The 20,604-nt window shown below is 38.9% G+C and overlaps 2 protein-coding genes across 3 annotated transcripts; one reads left to right on the forward strand and one right to left on the reverse strand.

The window, feature by feature from the left end:
- The first annotated feature begins 4,110 nt into the window (after positions 1–4,110).
- On the forward strand, positions 4,111–7,698 carry LOC114438620 (serine/threonine-protein kinase SBK1). Of its 2 annotated transcripts, none has more exons than XM_028410110.1 (4): positions 4,111–4,314; positions 4,747–4,943; positions 5,333–5,535; positions 6,335–7,698. In XM_028410110.1, the coding sequence occupies exons 2-4, from the start codon at positions 4,781–4,783 to the stop codon at positions 6,932–6,934; spliced, it is 966 nt and encodes a 321-aa protein (XP_028265911.1). In that variant the 5' UTR covers positions 4,111–4,314; positions 4,747–4,780; the 3' UTR covers positions 6,935–7,698. The 2 variants fall into 2 exon arrangements, with proteins under 2 accessions (XP_028265911.1, XP_028265912.1); XM_028410111.1 differs by having other exon boundaries at positions 4,779–4,943.
- Positions 7,699–9,989: 2,291 nt separating this feature from the next.
- LOC114438619 (scavenger receptor cysteine-rich type 1 protein M160) lies at positions 9,990–18,583 on the reverse strand. Its single transcript, XM_028410109.1, has 19 exons — positions 18,492–18,583; positions 17,601–17,915; positions 17,398–17,493; positions 16,828–17,031; positions 16,542–16,739; positions 16,309–16,466; positions 15,541–15,694; positions 15,118–15,429; positions 14,504–14,800; positions 14,116–14,409; positions 13,748–14,029; positions 13,331–13,636; positions 12,956–13,231; positions 12,437–12,615; positions 12,174–12,285; positions 11,959–12,102; positions 11,521–11,604; positions 11,017–11,190; positions 9,990–10,917 (listed from the first exon to the last, which is right to left on the reverse strand). Exons 1-19 carry the CDS (start codon positions 18,553–18,555, stop codon positions 10,727–10,729), a joined length of 3,840 nt encoding a protein of 1,279 aa, XP_028265910.1. The 5' UTR covers positions 18,556–18,583; the 3' UTR covers positions 9,990–10,726.
- Positions 18,584–20,604: the final 2,021 nt, after the last annotated feature.

The raw sequence follows: 20,604 nt of genomic DNA on the forward strand, positions 1-20,604 counted from the left end.
CCACTCAAGTCTGTTACGGCGACGATCTGGAGTCAGGTTAAGACCCCGATGAGGACGACGAGCATGCAGTTGAGCTTCCCTGAGACGGTTTCTGACAGTTTGTGCAGAAATTGTTTGGTTATGCAAACCAATTGTTTCAGCAGCTGTCTGAGTGGCTGGTCTCAGACGATCTCGGAGGTGAACCTGCTGGATGTGGAGGTCCTGGGCTGGTGTGGTTACTCGTGGTCTGCGGTTGTGAGGCCGGTTGGATGTACTGCCATATTCTCTGAAACGCCTTTGGAGACGGCTTATGGTGGAGAAATGAACATTCAATGCACGAGCAACAGATCTGGTTGACATTCCTGCTGTCCGCATGCCAATTGCACGCTCCCTCAATGCTTGTGGCATCTGTGGCATTTTGCTGTGAGACAAAACTGCACATTTCAGGGTGGCCTTTTATTGTGGGCAGTTTAAGGTACACCTGTGCACTAATCATGATGTCAGATCAGCATCTTGATGTGGCACACCTGTGAGGTGGGATGGATTATCTCAGCAAAGCAGAAGTGCTCACTATCACACATTTAGACAGATTTGTGAACAATGTTTGAGAGGAATGGTAATATTGTGTATCTGGAATGAAGTTTAGATCTTCAAGTCCATCTCATGAAACATGGGAGCAAAAACAAAAGTGTTGCGTTTATATTTTTGTTGAGTGTATATAATGACTCATTCAATAGTTTGACTTTTTATTTAACTGTTCATAAATGTGTTGCTCTTTAGAGATAGATTTTTAAGCATCGCAGCTGTAAACATCTTTTTGTTCTTCCTCCCTTGGCACAACATAGAGGTAACAACATATCAGAACTGGCAATAAAAAATAGCCATGGCCACTCATATAAATAATGTAAGATATGTTAATTGTGTAATGGCCTTTATATGAAAAAATGGTCTTAAATCGGTCTTATATTACTTTATATTACAGCTACATTGTATTATTATTCAAGATATAAACACTAATAATTTTGTGATTTTGTAATCATGGATACTAAACAGAGTGACAAATGGTCGTGATCAGAAGCTGAAGAATATAGATCATGGTTGTTGCACAGGCCTTGTACACTATTTGTGTGTATGTGTGTGTATGAAATAAATGATCATGGTATGAAATGATTCATCTGTCAGCAAGTGCTGGGTTGTAAAGATGCAATTTCTCACACCCAAGAACTCTACACCCAGAATGATTGCTGATGATAAATCTTTTCCTTCACAGCAAGCACATAGAACACGAGTCCAGACATGTCTATATTTTAAAGTGCGATGGGTGAAGCATGGATGGAACTACTACAGCAGGCCCTCTGTGCACAGACACACATAAAAAGAAAGCACGTGTAAAAAATCCAAATGTCTCAAACATCATGTGCACCAGCAACCTGTGCATTCATAAAAAACAAAGTCACAACCATATATTAACGACTCAAGCTCAGTGTCAGTGTCAGAACAGCTTCCAGAAAGTGACACTTTTGGAAGTGATGACAGACGTTTTTACATTTTCACATACATTTTTAATGTTAAAGCTGTGTGTTTATATCTTGATTTAAGCTGCTATATAATATGTTTGTACTCCTTATTATCAGTGTTGAATTGGACGCCAGTGAAACATGTAATTGCGTTAATAGAAAGAGGTTCAAGAAAGGCTTGTTTGTTTTTTCTGTTCTATAGATTACAATTGATTCTTCTACTACAGTTCGTCAAGGAGTTTCTCAGAGTTCTCTGTTTGGACCACTGCTCTTTAGTTTCCGTTTGAGGCTGATTATGGGAGGTATAATAGGAGGCCTGTTTGGAAATATGAGGCAGGCTCCATTTTAACTCTAAAAACATCAGTTACTCAGTACATTAAGTGGTTTGAGTCCATACATTTTACCCTAACCAATCAAGGCAGCCACTGTTAGTCTGGTCCCGTCACAGATTGATCCTGTTTAAAGAGAGGCTTTCCTGCATATTGGGTTGGCAAAATCTTGACCTACTATGTAAAGTGCTCTGAGAGAAGTTGTGTCATGAATCAGAAATTAGAAATGAAATTGAATAACAAAATGACCAACAAATGTCAGATCATGCTTGAAACTGATACAGAGTTTAACTGACACCCTTTAGAGAGCTGTAGGCACTATGGACTTGAAGACATCCTGTCTGATTAATCGGGCACAGGGTGTACTCAGCTAATGGAAACATTGGCCTCATTGCTCCTGATGAACTTTCCATGAAGTAGGGCCTTTTGGGAACAGTTAAACAGACTTAATATCTTCTCCTGGTTTGTTTTGGAATTGATAGTCCTGGCTTTATTTTCACTGCGTGTCAAAAACAAATAAAAAATGAAATGCCTCTATAATATTAATTTGCTGTAAATAGCTTTCTGTTCTCACTGATATCTGTGAGTTGACAGCTGAAATTACACTTGATGGTGTCTCTTCATAAAAATTGATCTATGAATGTTTGCCAAAGGAAAGGCGTGGACTCCTGCCTGCACTGGGCTGGTTTGTCAGTCCACACTGCTCTGTAATTCCATTCCTGTGAGACTATGAGAAGAGCAGTGGTATCGTGATGGGATGGGAAGTTAGGACTCCATGTGGCGCCTTCAAGACTACTTCTGCACCATCCTGGGATGTAAAAGATCCCAATTATGACATGACTCCATGTCTGTGGTGACAGCGTAACATGATGATCGTAAACTTCAAAACAAGCTCCACTACATAACTCTAATCACTGATAGATGCCTGACTGATCACTGGGCAGGCTTGCTGTGATATTAGCTGACTGATACACCACATAGCAGGATATTTCAGATAACCATAGGAGTAGAAAAAATAGATGCACTATATTCAGCTTCACTATAACTGGCTAATTTGAAATGTTTAAACCTTCATTCTATTTGAATCGGTCAACACATTAGGGCTTCATATTTCCAAAAACTGACCTTTGTAGCTTGAAGGAAAGCCAGTCCTGGACCACAGTGACCAACACCTCATTAACCCATGGCAACCCTACAGAGACCAGCACAGCAAAGTATCTGTTTCTTTGAATCGTTTGTTCTGCTTGTGTGGACGCTCACTGCCCCCAGAATAACTACTAGGGGTCACAGCGATGAGTGAGTATATAGTAAATGAGATGGACTTCAACATACACACACACACTGGCACAGAAATGCAACAACAACAACACCCCATTAGACCTGCCAGGGTTGTAGGCAACACCACAGGGGATTTGTCTGTATGTGTGCCACAGCTTGAGTGCATTCATGGCTCCCAGTGTAAAATCATGAAGGTAAGATTCCCACTGGGGTGGCCATGGCTTTGTTGCAGGCTCCAAGTGACAAGCTCTAACAAGCATACAATCAGCTTACAAAAAGAGTTAGTGTTACATTACCAGAACAACACATGTCCAGAAGCCGGTTTTGATGCCATTTTGGACATTTTAGACTTTTGTCCACATGCATTAGGGCTGGATTACATTTTGAAGAATAAATACATTTTTGAGATATTATAAAGGCAAAAGTTAACCCTACTGTGTGGAACATTTGTCTCCTCCTTCTGGTGGTAAAAATTACGTTACAAACACTGAGAACACCTGTTTATTTCAGACAGTAGACAGGTGACCTCACCGCAGAATATGGTGAGAACTGTCTGTGGATTGCAACATCTATAACAATTATCCCCTAGTATCAACAGGAATGATTTTTATGGATGAGCAAGGCTCTGACTGAGTGTTTTATTGTGAGGATGTTATTGTGGGCTGTTTTTATATTTTCTGGAGAGTGTTAACAACGTGAGATCACTGACAGGAGGCTGTGGGGCACCAAGCGGGACGCAGAGAGCTATGAATCTGTCAAGCATGCTGCAAATAAGTTTCCTTATAAAGACATAATGTGAATGAGTGACAGCGGATATCTGTGTCTGTGGAAATGTCAATGCATTTCATATGTATGTGCAGCTGATTATGTCAAAAGCAGGCCTATGTGTGTGTGTGTATGTGTGTGTGTGTCTGCCCTTTGCAGAGGCTGTTTGTAATCAGCTGTCAAAGTGGGCTCTGGCCCCATCGCAGCAGTTGAGAGCAGAGCTGTGTGCTGGGTGGTGAAAAGCTTTCAGGTCCACTCACGCAGCAGCAGCAGTGGCACTGAAGGTGGAGGACAGACAGGACAGAAATTCAGCCTGCGCTTGTTCAGCATATTGATTAGTTGCTTTTTGTCAGCTGTAAGCATGAGTGGGTGAGAGTGTATGTGTGCTCAGTTTGACTTTTTTGTTTAGACTCCAGTGACTGTGTTGACAACAATCCATAGAAAAGGTAAGACTTGAAATCAATATCTGTGACTATTGATAAAAATTGACCAAAATTCATCCTGTTTTTGCTGTTAGTGCTTTCAACAGTATAAGTCATCTTGACCTGACATGACCTGTGTAGTATTAGCGTGTGTTCTGTTCTGTGTATGAATGACATAAAACAATAAAATTAATAACAGAAATATAACAACACATAGCGCCTTTAAATGCAGATGTGCAATGCATGAATAACAGCTAGTATAGTACTTATTAAACTGGTAATGGAATGTGTCACATATCATATGTCACTTTATGGCATTACATGCAATACTTGGCCAGGCTTACTGTTATGGACATGGGTAGGGTCCTTTATTCACACACTGTGTAAACCATACACCACTTACCAAGATTATGGTGTAATAACAAATGACACAACTTTGTGTGCTACTCTCTGCAGGCTGGTGTGTTTTTATCTCTCTTTGTGAGCAGAGATGATTGAGCTGGGCCTTGCTGATGGTTGCCTCATTGATGAGCTGATGGAGCTGACTGCACAGAGCCTCAGCCACCTGGAGATCCAGGAACGCTTCAACATCGTCAAGGAGATCGGCCGAGGGAAATACGGCAGGGTGCTGCTGGTCACACATCGCTTCAGGGGTATGACTGCACTCTTTCAGGAATGATTGATCTAGGAGAAATTTCTTACATGGGTTTACGGGCACATGTGTTTCCATCCATTTTGTGCATCAACTCTTTTTTGCATCAGTCAAAAACCACCTCAACTTAGTGTAAATTTATTTACTTATTATTTTATCATTTCTTATCTCCATATTTTTGTCATTTCCATGCACAAAATGGTGATGGAAACCCAGCTTGTGTTCCTGTGTTTGGGAACATTGGTTGCTGGGTGAGCCAGAGTAGATAATCAGTAGTCAAAATGGAGCAATCTCTAAACAAAGCAGAGAGGCTGGTACGATCAAAGCCTAAAAGTAACCTGTATCAATTTCATTTTAACATAAAAGAGCTAAAATGTGGATAATTTGCAGGGACTCCTATGGCCCTGAAAGTGATGCCAAAAACCTCCACTAAGCTGCAGGGGTTCCTGCGGGAGTACTGCATCTCCTTACACCTCTCCTGCCACCCGTGCATTGTGGGCCTCTTTGGCATTGCCTTCCAGTCTGATGAGCACTACTGCTTTGCCCAAGAACTTGTCATTGGAAGAGACCTTTTTGCTGTCATCCAACCAAAAGTGAGTCAAACAAGACTGTTGGGACTAGGACTAGAGTAACTTTTGCAGGTCTTTGCTAATGTATTTAGAGACGGATGAGTGAAGAAGTCTATCGGATTATTTACTTAATTCCATGCATGTGTGTGCAAACTTGTGTATTTGATAACAGATACTAGGCTAACAGATGTTATTGATAATGGAAATCCTTACCTTGGTGGCAGCTGTATTTTCATGGAACCTCAAAGACATCTTGCCAGGCTTCAGTCTATGTGCATGTGGTGGACTGCTGGTGGTTTGACCCAAACAGTGCTATAAATGAATAAATAAATAAAAACACTGGCAGTTATTAGTTGTACTTTAGTTTATGCCTATGGTGTAAACAGAGAGAAATGAAGTAGTATTCCTAGCCCACTTGGGGTGCAGTAACCTGATATGTTAGATGATTTGTTACGGAACAAGGACTTTCTAAAAATACTTTGAGGTGACTGGTTTATCAATCACTTTCAACAAATCAACAAGATCAGTTCTTAAAACCTTTCAACACCCTGTGCTGACTGGTCAGAAGCACTGTTGTTGGGACACAGCAGATTGATGAGTGAGCTCTCAAATAACGCAAGCCTTACAAGAGAAATGGTGTGTTCTCCATTGACTAAATAAGCAAAACTGACAAACAGAACATAACAGACCAGATAGCGGTGTTTAGAGGACTCAAACCTCAGAACCCTGAGTGAAAGCATTGCATGTTGCTCTTTACTTGCACTTGTGTGGTGGTATCTGTCTCATTTGAAACAAGACACACAGAGTCCTCATTTCATTCTAGGTGGGAATACCAGAATCTTCTGTGAAACGCTGCGTCCTCCAGATCGCCAGTGCTCTGGAGTTTATCCACAGTCGTGGCCTGGTCCACCGTGACGTCAAGCCTGAAAACATCCTTCTATTGGACAACCTCTGTAGTCATGTCAAGCTGGCAGACTTTGGCCTTGCCCAGAAGAGAGGCACACTAATACGCTTCATCACAGGGACCCTGCCTTACATGGCACCTGAACTTTGTAATGTGGCCCTGCTGGAAGGCCAGAAAGAAGTGACTGCCCCTCCTCTTAGTGTGGAACCGAGTCTGGACACCTGGGCCTTTGGAGTGGTCATCTTCTGCATCCTCACAGGCTACTTCCCCTGGGAGCGCTGCATGGACTCAGACGACTTCTACCAGGAATTTGCAGACTGGTGCAAAATAGAGGAGAGGCCTGTCGAAGAGGAGGATGTTCCTCCTTTGTGGAAAAGGTTCACTCCAGAAGCTATGGAGATGTTTGGTAAGCTTCTGGCTCTGGATGCAGGAAAGAGGTGTACAGTGGAAGAGGTCAAAGTCTATGTGGAGAAGGACTGGCTGAAGACGGCACAGGAAAACACAACAGGAAAAGCATAGGACAAGCATCAGAAAGCATGTTTACACTACTACTGTTAATAGTCTACTGTTAGTTCCTCGTGCCTTAACAGCACTAAAAATATACACGCCTTAAAGTGGCTGAGAGCCAGCATGTGATTTGCAGTGAGGAAACATGTGGTGTTTATATCATCATGACCTAGCAGAACAAAGAAGCCACATACTGTGCCCTAAAAACAATGTTTGGCAAAAAGTCAAAAGTACTCTCATAATTAGGAACTAAAGGACCATTGTTATTGTACATTGCAACACAAACCTTGCACATAAACCTCCCCTATAATTCTCGTGACCCCTGAACTTTTGCAGGGGAAGACACTGTGGTAAGTAATTTACTGATGCATCCTGTAAAACTCCACATACAACATACAGTACATATTTTATACTGCAAAGCGAGCTGCTGTAAAAAGTTTAGAAAAAAAACATGCAGCATCTTTGTATGTGCCATAATACACAAATATTTGGTTTGTGTAGTATATTATGTATAGTGTGGTTTATTCTGATTATTTATACTATTTACACTTAAAAAGCAAGACAATATACAGCAATATATATTTCAGCTCTTGTGTAGCTGAACTGTAGAGGACAATCGTAAAAATGTCACTTCTTAACGTGTGCTGAGATATCACAGTTCTGTACCTAGTCACTAAAATATCAAACTTCTGAGTGAGGATTTTATTTACCATCTGTTACTGTGCAAAATTAATAAATATCAAAAACCTCATGTCAAAAGTTTAACTGGATTTCTATTTTATTTCCATATGCAATATGCAATTAGAAGTTGTATTATTTGAAATGATCTGAAGGATATTATCACTTGTAGATCATCTAACATGCAGAGTTGTGCATGAATATTAGATTATTATTATGTATTATTATTGTTTAGTTCAATTTCTGCCATTTTGTTATATTACAATTGTTGGCAGTTGAATTATTCTGTGTAAAAAGTAGTGATGATTATTCTGTCATTGTTCAGAATTGTCTATATACATACATTTGTTAATACTTAGAAATAAAAATCATGATACAACAAGTTATTCATGTTTTTTTTGTATGTTACACTCTGAAGTTAGATCTATCATCTAACCTCAACTCCAAGTCAGCTTTTATCCCCTCCTCATCTCACCTTTACATTGAACAATCTCTTGGCACCGTGATGCAGCTGCTCCTCACTGATGGACACCCTGCTGTTGGTGTTTGGGCACATTGGACACCACAGGTGCTTTCAGGGTGCAATGTGTCAGGGTCTGAGTAGGGCAGAACCAGACTTGGCCATGGGCCTGAACCTGTCTTGTCTCACTCATGCTTTGCATGCATATATAGGGCATTACGCTAACCAGGGTCCTCTTTCAGCCTGGAGCTCAAGTGCACATACGGACCTGTCTAACAAACACTAATACAGCCAATGTAAATCCAACCACAAAGCCAGAGTAGGCATTTGACTCACCAACTATCTGACTCCCCACTGTTTGAAGAGATCAAAATGATTTATTGCATGCCTGTTCTGTGTAATAAGGGATTACTATTAGTGCAGCAATAACCTTTAAATATTTTTGATTTTTCATATTATATAATGGTGTTTTTTCAGATGGGTTATAGACAGGATATGTGTTTCCTGCTAAGTGCAAATTTAAGAACAGATAAGCAAGGCACAGTATTTCCAGGAAACATTTTGGAGACGTGTAATCATCACATGATTTCCTTCACCTACCAAATCAAGATCATGTCGTGCTGTTATGAAAGGCACTGTGCTCATGCACTTTCCCCTTTATCTTATCTACATGGTTCTCATGTTTCTGATACTTGAGTACTTGAACACCACATTAGTCAGTCATCACGCAGTGTGATGAATAGCTACACACGGCCTCCTGGGAAAAAACTAAAAAGGACTTTCTGGATCTTTTGGTGTTAGCAGTGTTAATTAGTAGCCAAAAACTAAACTAAAAAATAACATGGTTTCACACACACACAGTCTTAAACAATACTGGATGACAGCACATGCATGAGAGCACTAATAATAATACCTTCATTTGTTATGGAAAATCACCACAACTGTGGCCCTTCTCCTGACCAGTGGGACATACTAATCCATATAAAGCTAGAATGTGGTGGCTGAAGAAAGCATACAAGCACAATCCAGCCTGAGGGGAACACTATACTGGCATTACTAAGAAGTTGCTGAATATCTTTGACTGAGTGACCACCAACTGAAAGGGGTGTATGTGTGCATTAGGAATCTTTGCAGGGGAACATCCGGTTGTTTGTCAAAGTTTAGACTCCTTTGTGTTTCCCCTAAACCTCGTAGGTCCCACTTCATCCTTTATTTGAGACAGGTGGCACCTTGATGAATGTATCTGTATCACTAGCAGATCACTATGTCTCCATTGTATATCTATTTCAGCTCCAGCCACACGACTGACTTAATCCCACACCATGATCCCTCGGTAAGGTCTCCGACAGAGAGGCTGGGTGTGATGTTTACATATTAAACGAGGCCCACTGCTTACAAATTAGTCCCTCTGGGTGTATCACTTGCTCTGTGATCTCAGTGGTCCTTGGCTAACTCCAGACCAAACATATGCTGCTCTAGCATGTCTGTCAGTGCCTTATGGACTGACATACTCTTGTTAACATTTGTAGCAAGCAGCTGCTGTCCAACGTCTTGACCATTAGGGGGGATGCTTAAGTGGTTAGAAAGAATGTTAAAGTGCATGGAGATTAAAATGTATCCACAATGTTTTGGCAGTAACCATGAAATGCCAGGTACATGAAAAATAAACAATGGAAAAGCACATTTGCAGATCGCTGTCTCTTGGAGAGAATGGCTTATTGTGCTGTGTATCAAACTATATATGACATACATAACATACAGTTTGATACTCAACATCTGAGCCATTTCCAAAGCCTCAGCGCAGAGCCTGTGTGTCTCCTGCATGTCTGAACACATGTAACGAGTGGATGTAATCTAACCTGTGAAATAAGAACATACAGCAACTTCACACAAATTAAGAGACTGAAAGTGCACAACACAAACAGGTAAAATATATATGTATTTTGTACAAAGCTCAAAAAATCAGAAACTACAATCTGGATCTTGCCCTGATGCAATATGTACAAAGGTCAAGAAGCAATGTCACTCAGAAGACACAAACTAAAAAATAAAACCACTGCTAACAGAAATAATCTTTATGATCAAAAGAACAAACTACACTAAACAGTAATACATTCCCCAAGCTAATACACAGAACACAAAATCTAGTTTTGTACTTCATGCCACTCATTCTTAAATGGGCTTGCTGTTGCCATCATGGGAGCCTGATCCCCACGATTATGTCACTTTGGGACCCCCAGTCTGAACGACTGACTGACTGCTGACATAGTTACTGATTTGGATCGTCTCAGAAGCTAAGTGTACTGTACGTTTCAAAAATAATGTGACAGCATCATTTTTAATATTACGTATGCATGCATTTAAAAATATACAATGTGATAAAAGTTGTGACCACTGGAAAAATAATTCTCATGAAATATTACAGAAATCATAGGAGCTAAACTGCTGTGTGCTGTTACATATCCTGATTTTTACAATGGTTACTGATTATCTAAAAGCTATAAAATTACAAACAAAAATATTTTGTACATTCAGAAAAAAAATGTTTTATTATTATTTTTTCTCATCTTTGTCATTAATTGTGTTTTTTTCTGATTGGTGAAATTAATTTTAACTAATACTATCTGTCTGCAGTCTGATAGCAGCAGACTTTAATCCATTTTGGCTCACCCATCTTCACCAGGCACAAGATAGTCATCATCGCCCTGCACCAGATCTGGAGGGGCTGCTGCCGAGTCGCCTTTGGGTGTGATGCTGGGGCTGTCATGGACTTCAGCTTTCGTCTGTGTGGTCACGGGACCTGCTTCAATGTCGTCATAGTTCTCCTGTGGGTCCTCCCCCTCGTAGGTCACCCCGTCTGTTAAGAACAATAAAAACAGCTACTATTACACTAAATCTGATTGACAATTTTAAGTATTGATACTTTTAAGTGTGCCTAAAATGCTTCAAAACTTTCCGGCATTTTCATCGAGGCCATCATCGTTCATGTAGCTGTCTCTTGAGGCAGCAGCCATGACGCCTGGAGGGTTAAGAGGCTGAGCCTCAGTCGCTTCATCAATGTCATCATAAGGAAGAGACGAGGCGCTCGGTGCATCATTCTCTGAGATGAAATCAGCTTCTGATCTGAATGCTACAGGAACGACAGTGAAGCAATCAAAATGACCAGCATTTCCTTTCCAAAAGAACATTACAACACTTTATTGATCCCACGCACTATACTAGGATTTTAAAGGAAAATTAAGAATAATTAATTCATTAAATGAGGAATGGGGACTATCATGAACTATAAATATATAAATATAATATTATATATATATAAATATTGTAGATTTTTTTCTTTTGAAATTGACACCTAAAACATACCCCCACCCATTGTATGTACAGTATATGTATGTGTGTAATTAGACAACATTACAAAATAAAACAGATTATTACATCAATAAATGAGTATGAGACTTACTGCTGGGAATCTCATTGTTCTCAACAGCTTCATAGTCGCCACTTTCAAACTCTTCAAACACGTCTTTTCCTGGCAGCATTCTCGCTGCATCAAAACAGCAGCAGACATTTAATGATACAGGACGACAATTACTTTTTATCATCTAATTTATCATAAAACACCACAACAGCACATAATTTCAGATATCTGTTCTAATTTTGAGCTTGCAATTGCTATTAACTACCATGCAGAGCTAATTAGCATTTTAATTTAAATTTCCATTCAAGCCATCCAGCTGTCAGAATTAGGTCTGAGTGCTAAAACACTGCCCTCTTGTGGCAAACAGGCCCTGCTGTTTACATCTCACTGAGATGACCATGATGCACGGATGTGAATGAATGACTGATTAAAAAAGTTTGAATTTAACTAAAAAACAATAGAATAAGAATATGAACTCACATGACTTCTTGCCTTTCCTGAGGAAGAATCGTACAAATACAATTATCAATGCCACCAGAACCAGAAGTAATCCCACTCCAATGATGATTGACACTAGGTTCTTTGGGGGTGGCACTGGGGGTTTCACAATGTCCGGCACATAGCCTAAAGTCAAACACAGCCAGAAGTGAATGAATGTTCTGGTCTGACTTATTTAGGAAAGGATTTATGATTACCTTGACAGTAGAGCTCAGCTGGAAAACTTTGAACCGGTTGTTTTCTTTTTTCCACACAGTATCTGACATCTTTGACTTCATCTCTGCACTTCAGATCAAAATCCAGAAATACCTGAAAATAAAATGTAATCTTTAGAATCACACAGCCAGAAAAAACAAACATACAAAAAGGAGACAAACAAAATGCGTCATATTGCACTAATGAGAAGCACAAATTACAACAATCATAATAATGTGATATAACAAGACAAATACAGCTTTACCTGCTTATTTCTGTTAGGCTTCATGTCGGGATCTACACCACTGCAGTTAATTGACTGGCACAGCTTTTCTTTAAAATTATCCCCTATACTGGACTGCTCAGACACATTCTTCCAGACATTGTGATAGAGGACTTGAAGCTCTCCTCCACATGTTTTTGTGGTTTTGAACTTGAGACTGTCTGTAAGAATGTATGGGGGGAACAAAAAAATGCATTTCAGGCTTATATGACTGTGAAGGTTATGAGCTCAGCTTTGTCCTGATGCCTATTATTGTAAATAATAAAGAAAAAAGCATGATGATTTGTTCACTTATGCTAGTTTAGACTGAGCTTTCTGAGCTCATATGATGTTATGATATTGTGTTGAAACAGTGTTAAGAAGTTTAGGGAAATATGTATATCTACTTTCTGACAAATAAGATACCGCCGAGCTTAGCTTTAGCTAGAGACTGGAGAAAAGGATCTTTCAGTCCAAATCAGTGCAAGAAATATCTTAAGTATTAAATGTAAAAATACTCACGATAACAGTAGATTGACACCAAAGCACTGTTATAGTTTCCGATAACTCTTTTGCACTGGCCAAGCCTGTAATGGTGATCATCACACTGCACGTGGTAGCTTTGTTGTGTAGCTTTCTGTTCTAAGGATTCATCAATGGCATTGCCACAATTTAGTTCTTGGCACAACTTATGTGAATCTTCGTGTTTCCATTGCTTTCCATTTTCATTGCAAACTGGAATGTTATCTATTTTCAGTACTCCAGAGCAGCCTTCTGAAAGGGTGATTTTGGGTTTATCTAGGTAGAAAAGCATGAAAATAAAAATGATATGACTGATTTGGAAAAGTGTAACATAAAAAGATGATCATTCAAGAGCAGAGCAGGACTATGTCTTACAATCACATTCAACATAGAGCTTCTTGTTGTGTGCTGGTGGGGTGTTTTTTTCACAGTCCCAGATGCTTTCATGTTGTACATCTGCACAGCTGAAGTTTTTGGGCCATAAAGAGCAGATCTCATTCTTCATGGGTGGTTTGAGGACATTTAGTGACTTAAATTTGCCACAATTCATATCCTTACAAAGCTGCTGTGCCTCAGATGCTGTCCACCCATCACTGGAAACAGGATGTCTTTTTCCCTCTGAGTAAACGATGACCTCTCCACTACATGTATTATCACTTTCCAGTGCTATTGTCCTCCAATCTAAGACAAGCAGCAGGGACAGGTAAGACATTTAAAGCTTTTTTGTTTAATTTTCATGCTAAGCTAAATGTCTAGGTATAAATGTATATTTGATTAATGTGTCGCTCGTACCTGAGCATCGGAGCCCTATTAAGTCGCAGTAGGGGCTTTTCTCGCTCACAGTGCATGCATTCAGTGACCCGGCACCTTGAGGACACTGTACTGTAACGCTGCTCAATGGAATTGGTCCAAAGTAGTCGAGAGTCTTATTTCTCTTCCCACATCCCAGCTCCTTACAGATAGTGTTTTGAGTGTTGTCGTCTGCACACACCGGGACCCAACTGCCCTGATACTGAATCTCTACATTTCCAGAGCATTTGTCTCTAGAATCAGTTAACCTGGTTTTGACGCTAGCTGCAACAAAGAAAGAAAGTCATTTACTATTTTAATAAAACAAACAAAACAAATTAAATATATATATTTGAATAGAAATCCATCACCTGAGCAAACAACATAGGCTGGTTCACAGCTAGTTCTACTGTCCCCCATTTTGACAAGGTTAGACTGGGTCAGGGTGTTAATCTTCTGTACAGTGTGTACACTCTTTAAAAGAATCCTGTAGTTGTCAACCTTGAAAAGGGGTGATAGGACCTGTTCCCCACATTTGAGTTGTTCACACACCATTTTAGACTTTTTGTCCGTCCAGGCATCTGAACAGACGCCTCCGGACTCTCCTTGCACCGAAAAATTGACATGTCCATAGCAGCCTTTCGTCAGGCTCATTTCAATCTTTTCTGTAGAAGTAAAAGGCAATATAACCAGATTATGATTATCATCTTTTTCTTGTTAGAAGAAATCAAAGGTGTCATCTGTGTTTTGATGCATTACCTGTACATATCACATGTGCAATAGTTGTATTGTAGTCAAATGGAAGTGTCGCATTGTCACATTCAAACAGATCATTTCCTGAGGATGAGCAGTTGTACGATTTATCCCAAACCATCATCCCACCACTAGGTATGAAGGTGTGGTTTTTAGCCTCGCCACAGTGCATCTGCTGACACACTGTGTCTGCAGTATTTTTGTTCCACGTCTCATTGGACCCAGAGAGCCAGTAGGTTTCGCCGCCTTCCTCTATCCCCACTATGCCCGAACAGGATCCATTAAGAAAAACCACTTTGTGTTCTGCGGAGGGATGAAAAAAGTTATATAGGGCAAGAATTACTAAAAGCTGGCAACAGGGATGGAGCTAAATGTGAACATGCCATCCACTGGTACATATAATAACTGTTGCAATGAGAAAAATATTCTCATTGCTGCTAAAATAAAACATGCTGTAAAAAATGTATTGTTTATTTACTGTGTGTGCTCATTAAAGAACTAGGGAACACAGAAATACAAAAACCTTAGGTTTAATCTTGAGTCAGACATTTGTACATTTTCTACTACTACTATTTCAGTGTGCTAATAAACATCTAGAGAAGAAAAATAAAAAAACTCACCCTCGCAGGTTATCCCCACTGCACGTTTGTTGTCACGTTGAATGCTTGACTGTAATTTGTCTATCTGGCACTCAGATATGTTGCTTTTCTGAACAGAACTGCAGGTTACCGTCAGGAAATCACCTGAACCCGCCATGAATTTTTCAGGATTCTCAGTTCGTGCGTTCCCGCACTTCAGTTGACTACAGATTATATTGGAGATTTTATCATCCCATTTATCTCCATGGACCCTTTTCCACTGGCCCTCATGCATGATTTCTAATCTGCCAGCACATCTTCCAGGACCGTCAACTAGTTTTGCATTCACACTGTCTGTAGAGTGACAAACATGGGACACACACACACAGAAAGAGAGAACTGTGAATTAAGAAGAAATTTCTAATATGTAAATACAAAAACACACTAATCATTGCCATATCTCACCTGAACAGATTAAATAGGGGTATTTTTGACACTGGAGGGTTTTTGCGCGGTTAGCCGGGCAGTGCCACAGTGAGGACTCCTTGCCACTACAATTCACATCGCCCATTATCACTGTTTGTCCTGAAGTGGCTCCCACTGAAGTAAACTGAACCACCTAAAAGAAAGCAAGGATCACACACAATCTGTATGTCACTGACAGACAGAAAATTCTAAGTGATCTTATCAGACAGAAATATTTCCAATGTTCATAAACATATAGTTACACTGATGATGTAAAAGAAGAGCAATTAATACACAGAAACAGTTTAGCATCTTTAGTATTATTTCTTTATGGCTTTGCATGAAAACTTGAAACAGCTATAGTTTCTGCAGTGTTAGGTAAACAATCTGATCTATTCAACACTAATGACAAAAACAGGTCAACTGAGAAAAAAAATGAGTGGTAAAACTGCATTTAAATTTCGATTTTAAATGGGTTTATCTCATGCATCTGTAGCAATGAGCATGGTGTAACTTTTTAGGTAATTTATTAGGCAGTGGATTGTATAAGTCAGAAATAGATTAAATGGTTAATCAGGCGAGCAATTGGCCAATATTTAAGGATGAAGCGACAACAATTGTCCGTGATTGTCTGTGATAGGTAAACCTGACAATATAGTGCATTTTAAATGTTACATAAAACAAAACTCAGTGAAATTAGCCGTGTAAGTGTTTTTTTAGTTGTATGTGTGTATGTATGTATGTTCAGCTTTAAATCTGAACACTTACACTGCCACAGTTCAGCTCCCTGCAGACCATTTCAGCTTCCTTTCGACCCCAGGTAGAAGAAGCACAAACCGGCTGAAGTTTGTTATTCTTTTGAATATAAACTGTACCGTAGCATCTGCTGTCTTTGCCTTTGTCCCTTAGAACTACTTTAACTTCATCTGTGGAAGATTGAGACAATGACAGTGTAAGACAACACTAGGTCATGATGAAGTGTGTGTTTGAATTTTACTTACCTGAGCAGTGCAGCTGTATGGCTGAGCCATTAAAGTTGACATTGTGACCGGAAGAAGCGGAGCCACAGTCCATTTGTCTGCAGTTCATATCAGAATGGCTACTGATTTTGACAGGTGTCCAATCATTTTTTTCCCATTCTTCCAGACGGCCAGAGCAGACGTTGGACTGGTTTCCCCTGAGCTGCAGTCTTTTAAATTCTGTTCAAATAAACCACGGACAACTTAATTTAACACTTTGTTCAGTGTGTAGTTATTCAAAGTTACTGCATGTGTGGCTTTACATTACTTTTGCATATGACAGACGCAGGATATCTGCATGTTGGCGCTTTACCAGTGACACACTGCCACACATGGTTCGGTTGACTGATGTTTGAACAGTCAGTCTTCATATAGTTGGTCATTTCCTTGTAGTCTCTCCAATTCTCATCAGGAATCTTCTCTGCTGCACCACATCCAAGGCTCTGACACACAAGATCGGCTTGATCCTTTGCTTTAAATATACACAAGGAGGCAATATGAATAGTTGAATAGTTAAATTGACTATTTCCACTTTATGCCTCAATACTTCTCTATTACTTCAGTTACTTATTTATATTAAAATGTATATTTATTTTGTTTAAATCTTTAATAAGTAACCTGAAATGAACTTGCGGCATTATGTTCTTAATCTTAATCTTAAACAGACTATACAGCCTATTTTACAGCCATATTAACAGATGCATTTACCTGCAATTCATGTGTTGTGTGCAAATTCAGGATTTCGACTTCTTATGGTTGTCTCTCCCTCAATACCATATTTAATGTCATGAACTGACAGCATTTAAAAAGGCTTTTAAAGTGTTGTGTGTGCACTTACCCCAGTTTTCATGACAAAAGTAACCTGTTTCTTCATCTGCTTTATATTGAACAACTCCTGCACACCTATATCCAACCAGGGTTATGTTGATTTCACCTAGAAGAGCAGATTCAGGACAGTTCTGAGCAGACATCCTCACCATCATTTTAGTTTTCAATTGATTAGTATTGTTTCTTCATGGCCATTGAAGTGAGAAGCCTTACGTGAACATTTAATCTTTTTCACAGTTGGTTTTTGGTAATGGCTGATGCCCCAGCCAGGATTTAGACACTGATCCAGACTGCTCTCATTTCCTTTGCACTGCAGCTCATTGAGCCAGACTGTTTTATTCATGAGCCTGCACATGTTCTCGGTGGTTTGCTCCACTGGTTTCCCGCAGTGAGTGCTCTTGCACACCACCGCCTCAGTGTTGCCGCTCCAGAATTTGTCACCAATGTAGCCAGGTTTTTTGTTATGCAAGATCTCAACGTAGCCATGACATGGGCTGTCTCCACCTTTTAGGGTCAGCCTGTGCGTACCTGCTTATAGCAGAAGATGATTAGGTCATTAAGGTTATTGTGAACATCTAAACATATATCTGAACATAACAGAACATTATCTAAGTTTAAACAAAAATATTAACGGTAATAATATCAGTCCAAAAGCATAACACATATTTTCATGTAAAGAAAAGACATAATGTAATAAAATGTTTGTATTGTAAATTATATATGACCATTTTTTATGTATTTTATTTTATTTTATTTTATTTTACTTTATCATCAGAATTATTTCTCCTTCTGCTACTAATTAGCAGGGATATAGTCCATAAATATAACTATATGTATATATGTTTATATATTTATATAACATAAAACAGCAAAAAATGTTAACTATCATTTGTACAATAAATTTAAATTAAAAACTATTTGTAGTTTTTTATCAGTGTATTTATGCTGATTTTAGCACCAACATCTTTCAGATTAGCAAGTTTAAATAACACATATAAAAAATAAAACAGCCTTCAAACATAGTGATAACTTCAATATATAAAAAAAATAAAGCAATTTCAAAACCAAGTCTGACTGAAACAGTTAACTGCAGCTGTAACTTGCCTTGTAAGTTCACCAGCTCTATGTGCGCCAGGAGGAAGAGGAGGAGGAGGCGGGACCACATCATCTCCACAGCTCATGTCTGGAGTGAGAGTGTGAATGAGACCGACACATGATGTGCTCAGCCTTTTATTGCTGAGGATGCACCCGCCAAAAATGGAAATGAGCCTCAAGTTGCATCGTCAATACTTCAGCTGAAATATCTGACAGGAAAGCTTTGGTCATTCACAAACTTTACAAAACATTTAATAAAAATATAAACATGTGGTGATGAAAAACCTACAATTAACATCTACAATGGATGTCTGTATGACAGTGAAACTGTAAGATTGACACACTACATTATTCTAGGAGCAGTTAGCTGGTAGTTATGTTCATCTATTATCTGCTAAGCAGACAAGAAGCAACCTGTGAAGTCTAAAAAAAATCACATTTCATAAATAGTTTTTTTTAAACATTGCTTAAAAAACACTGCACTGACTAACATTCTGATAAGATCTGTTTCCCTTCACACCTTGCAAAGCGGTCTGATTCTTAAATAATAATAAAAACTATTATTTAAAAACATGTAAAAAAAAAAAAACAACATATCAAGGCTAACTAAAATGAGTTCTTGATTAGCTATTTGAATTCCACACAATATGAGAACAGAAAGAGGATGTGGAATGTTTTATACCATCTTTTTTTAAAATAAATTTCACTCACCTCTATTAAATATCAACTTTTTCCAGTAATCGTAACATCTGAGAGAATTGTGTTCCTGAAATACAAAGACTGAGGAGCAGGCACTCGGCAGTCATCAAGCAAGCCAAATGTCAACTTACATCAGAGAAATGTCACGTCGTAGCTATTGACATGATAGAAAAGGAAGATTATTTCAGCTACATTTTATCAAAATGCATCTAAACTCTAAAAAGTACTGAAGTCTGACATTTTAAATGTACAGACTGGGATTAAAAACTACACAAGGTAAAATAACATGTCAGTTGTAACAATGTCTTGCATGTATTTGATCTGGATCCAATATGCCGTTCAACATATTTTGTTTGTATTTTTATTTTGAGCTATAAAACACATAAAGAGCTTCCACACAGACAGTAGCTATGGTGTATCCAGTGAATACAACCGCTCTGATGATATTGTAGTAGTGCAGACCTGAGAGGCCAATGCTCCCATAAACACACTTGACTCGACTGAGTCCACTTTCTTCTGATTTCTTCTCACATGAATAAAAATCCAAATCATAACAATAGACCCATGTGACCTGGGGTCACACTGGGAGTAGTTTGAGTTTCATAGGTTATCATGACTTAAAACACTAATTACCTTAAAACCTTAGTATGCTGTAACAACGTTGCAGCAACAGAATATTACATTACATAAAGCCTAACATTGTTAGTCAGGAGCCACTTCATTGATAGTAATTCTAGACTTTAACATTAAATAGTACTATGAATGCACTTCTCATGAGACAACACATTGTGCAGGGTCGGACTTTACATGTGGATGTGGACTGTGGTTACAGGTGCAAACTGAAACACATGACAGGGCTGCACAGCACTGTAGCGTCATGGCTTCTGACTTTCCACAGAGAAACTAACCACAAAAATGCAAAGGTACAAACTGGAAAAAAGACCTATTAAACCCTCATGGTTTCTGAAGGACCCTATATGCAAACGACCTAAGCTGCTACTGTAAAAGTAAAGTAGCAGGTAGAGGGGAGATATTTTGTGCATTTCTTTTTTTTGACAATCTCATTATTCTCATTTCTCGACAGTGGAGGAAGCAACAAATGTTTTTCTTACATGAACGGATATTCTACACTGTCCTATTTTACTGTTTAGATTGGAAAGTGTTACATATAAGCATACAATGACACTACTGCACCATTAGATGATAATTAAAGTTTCCTCATCATATTTGACATATTGTTTTGAATTTTGATTAATAATGATCAGTGAGTGCATTAAAATAAATATGTGCATTAAAGTAAAAAAATCATAAATTACATTATTAATACATTTTATTAATAACAATAATGTCTATTATTTCTGTATAGTCTGCAACAATTGTTTTTTTTTTTTAATTGATCTTGTATGATGCTTTCATAAAGAAA

This window comes from Parambassis ranga, chromosome 7 (assembly GCF_900634625.1).
Source record: "Parambassis ranga chromosome 7, fParRan2.1, whole genome shotgun sequence".
Taxonomy (NCBI): Eukaryota; Metazoa; Chordata; class Actinopteri; family Ambassidae; genus Parambassis; species Parambassis ranga.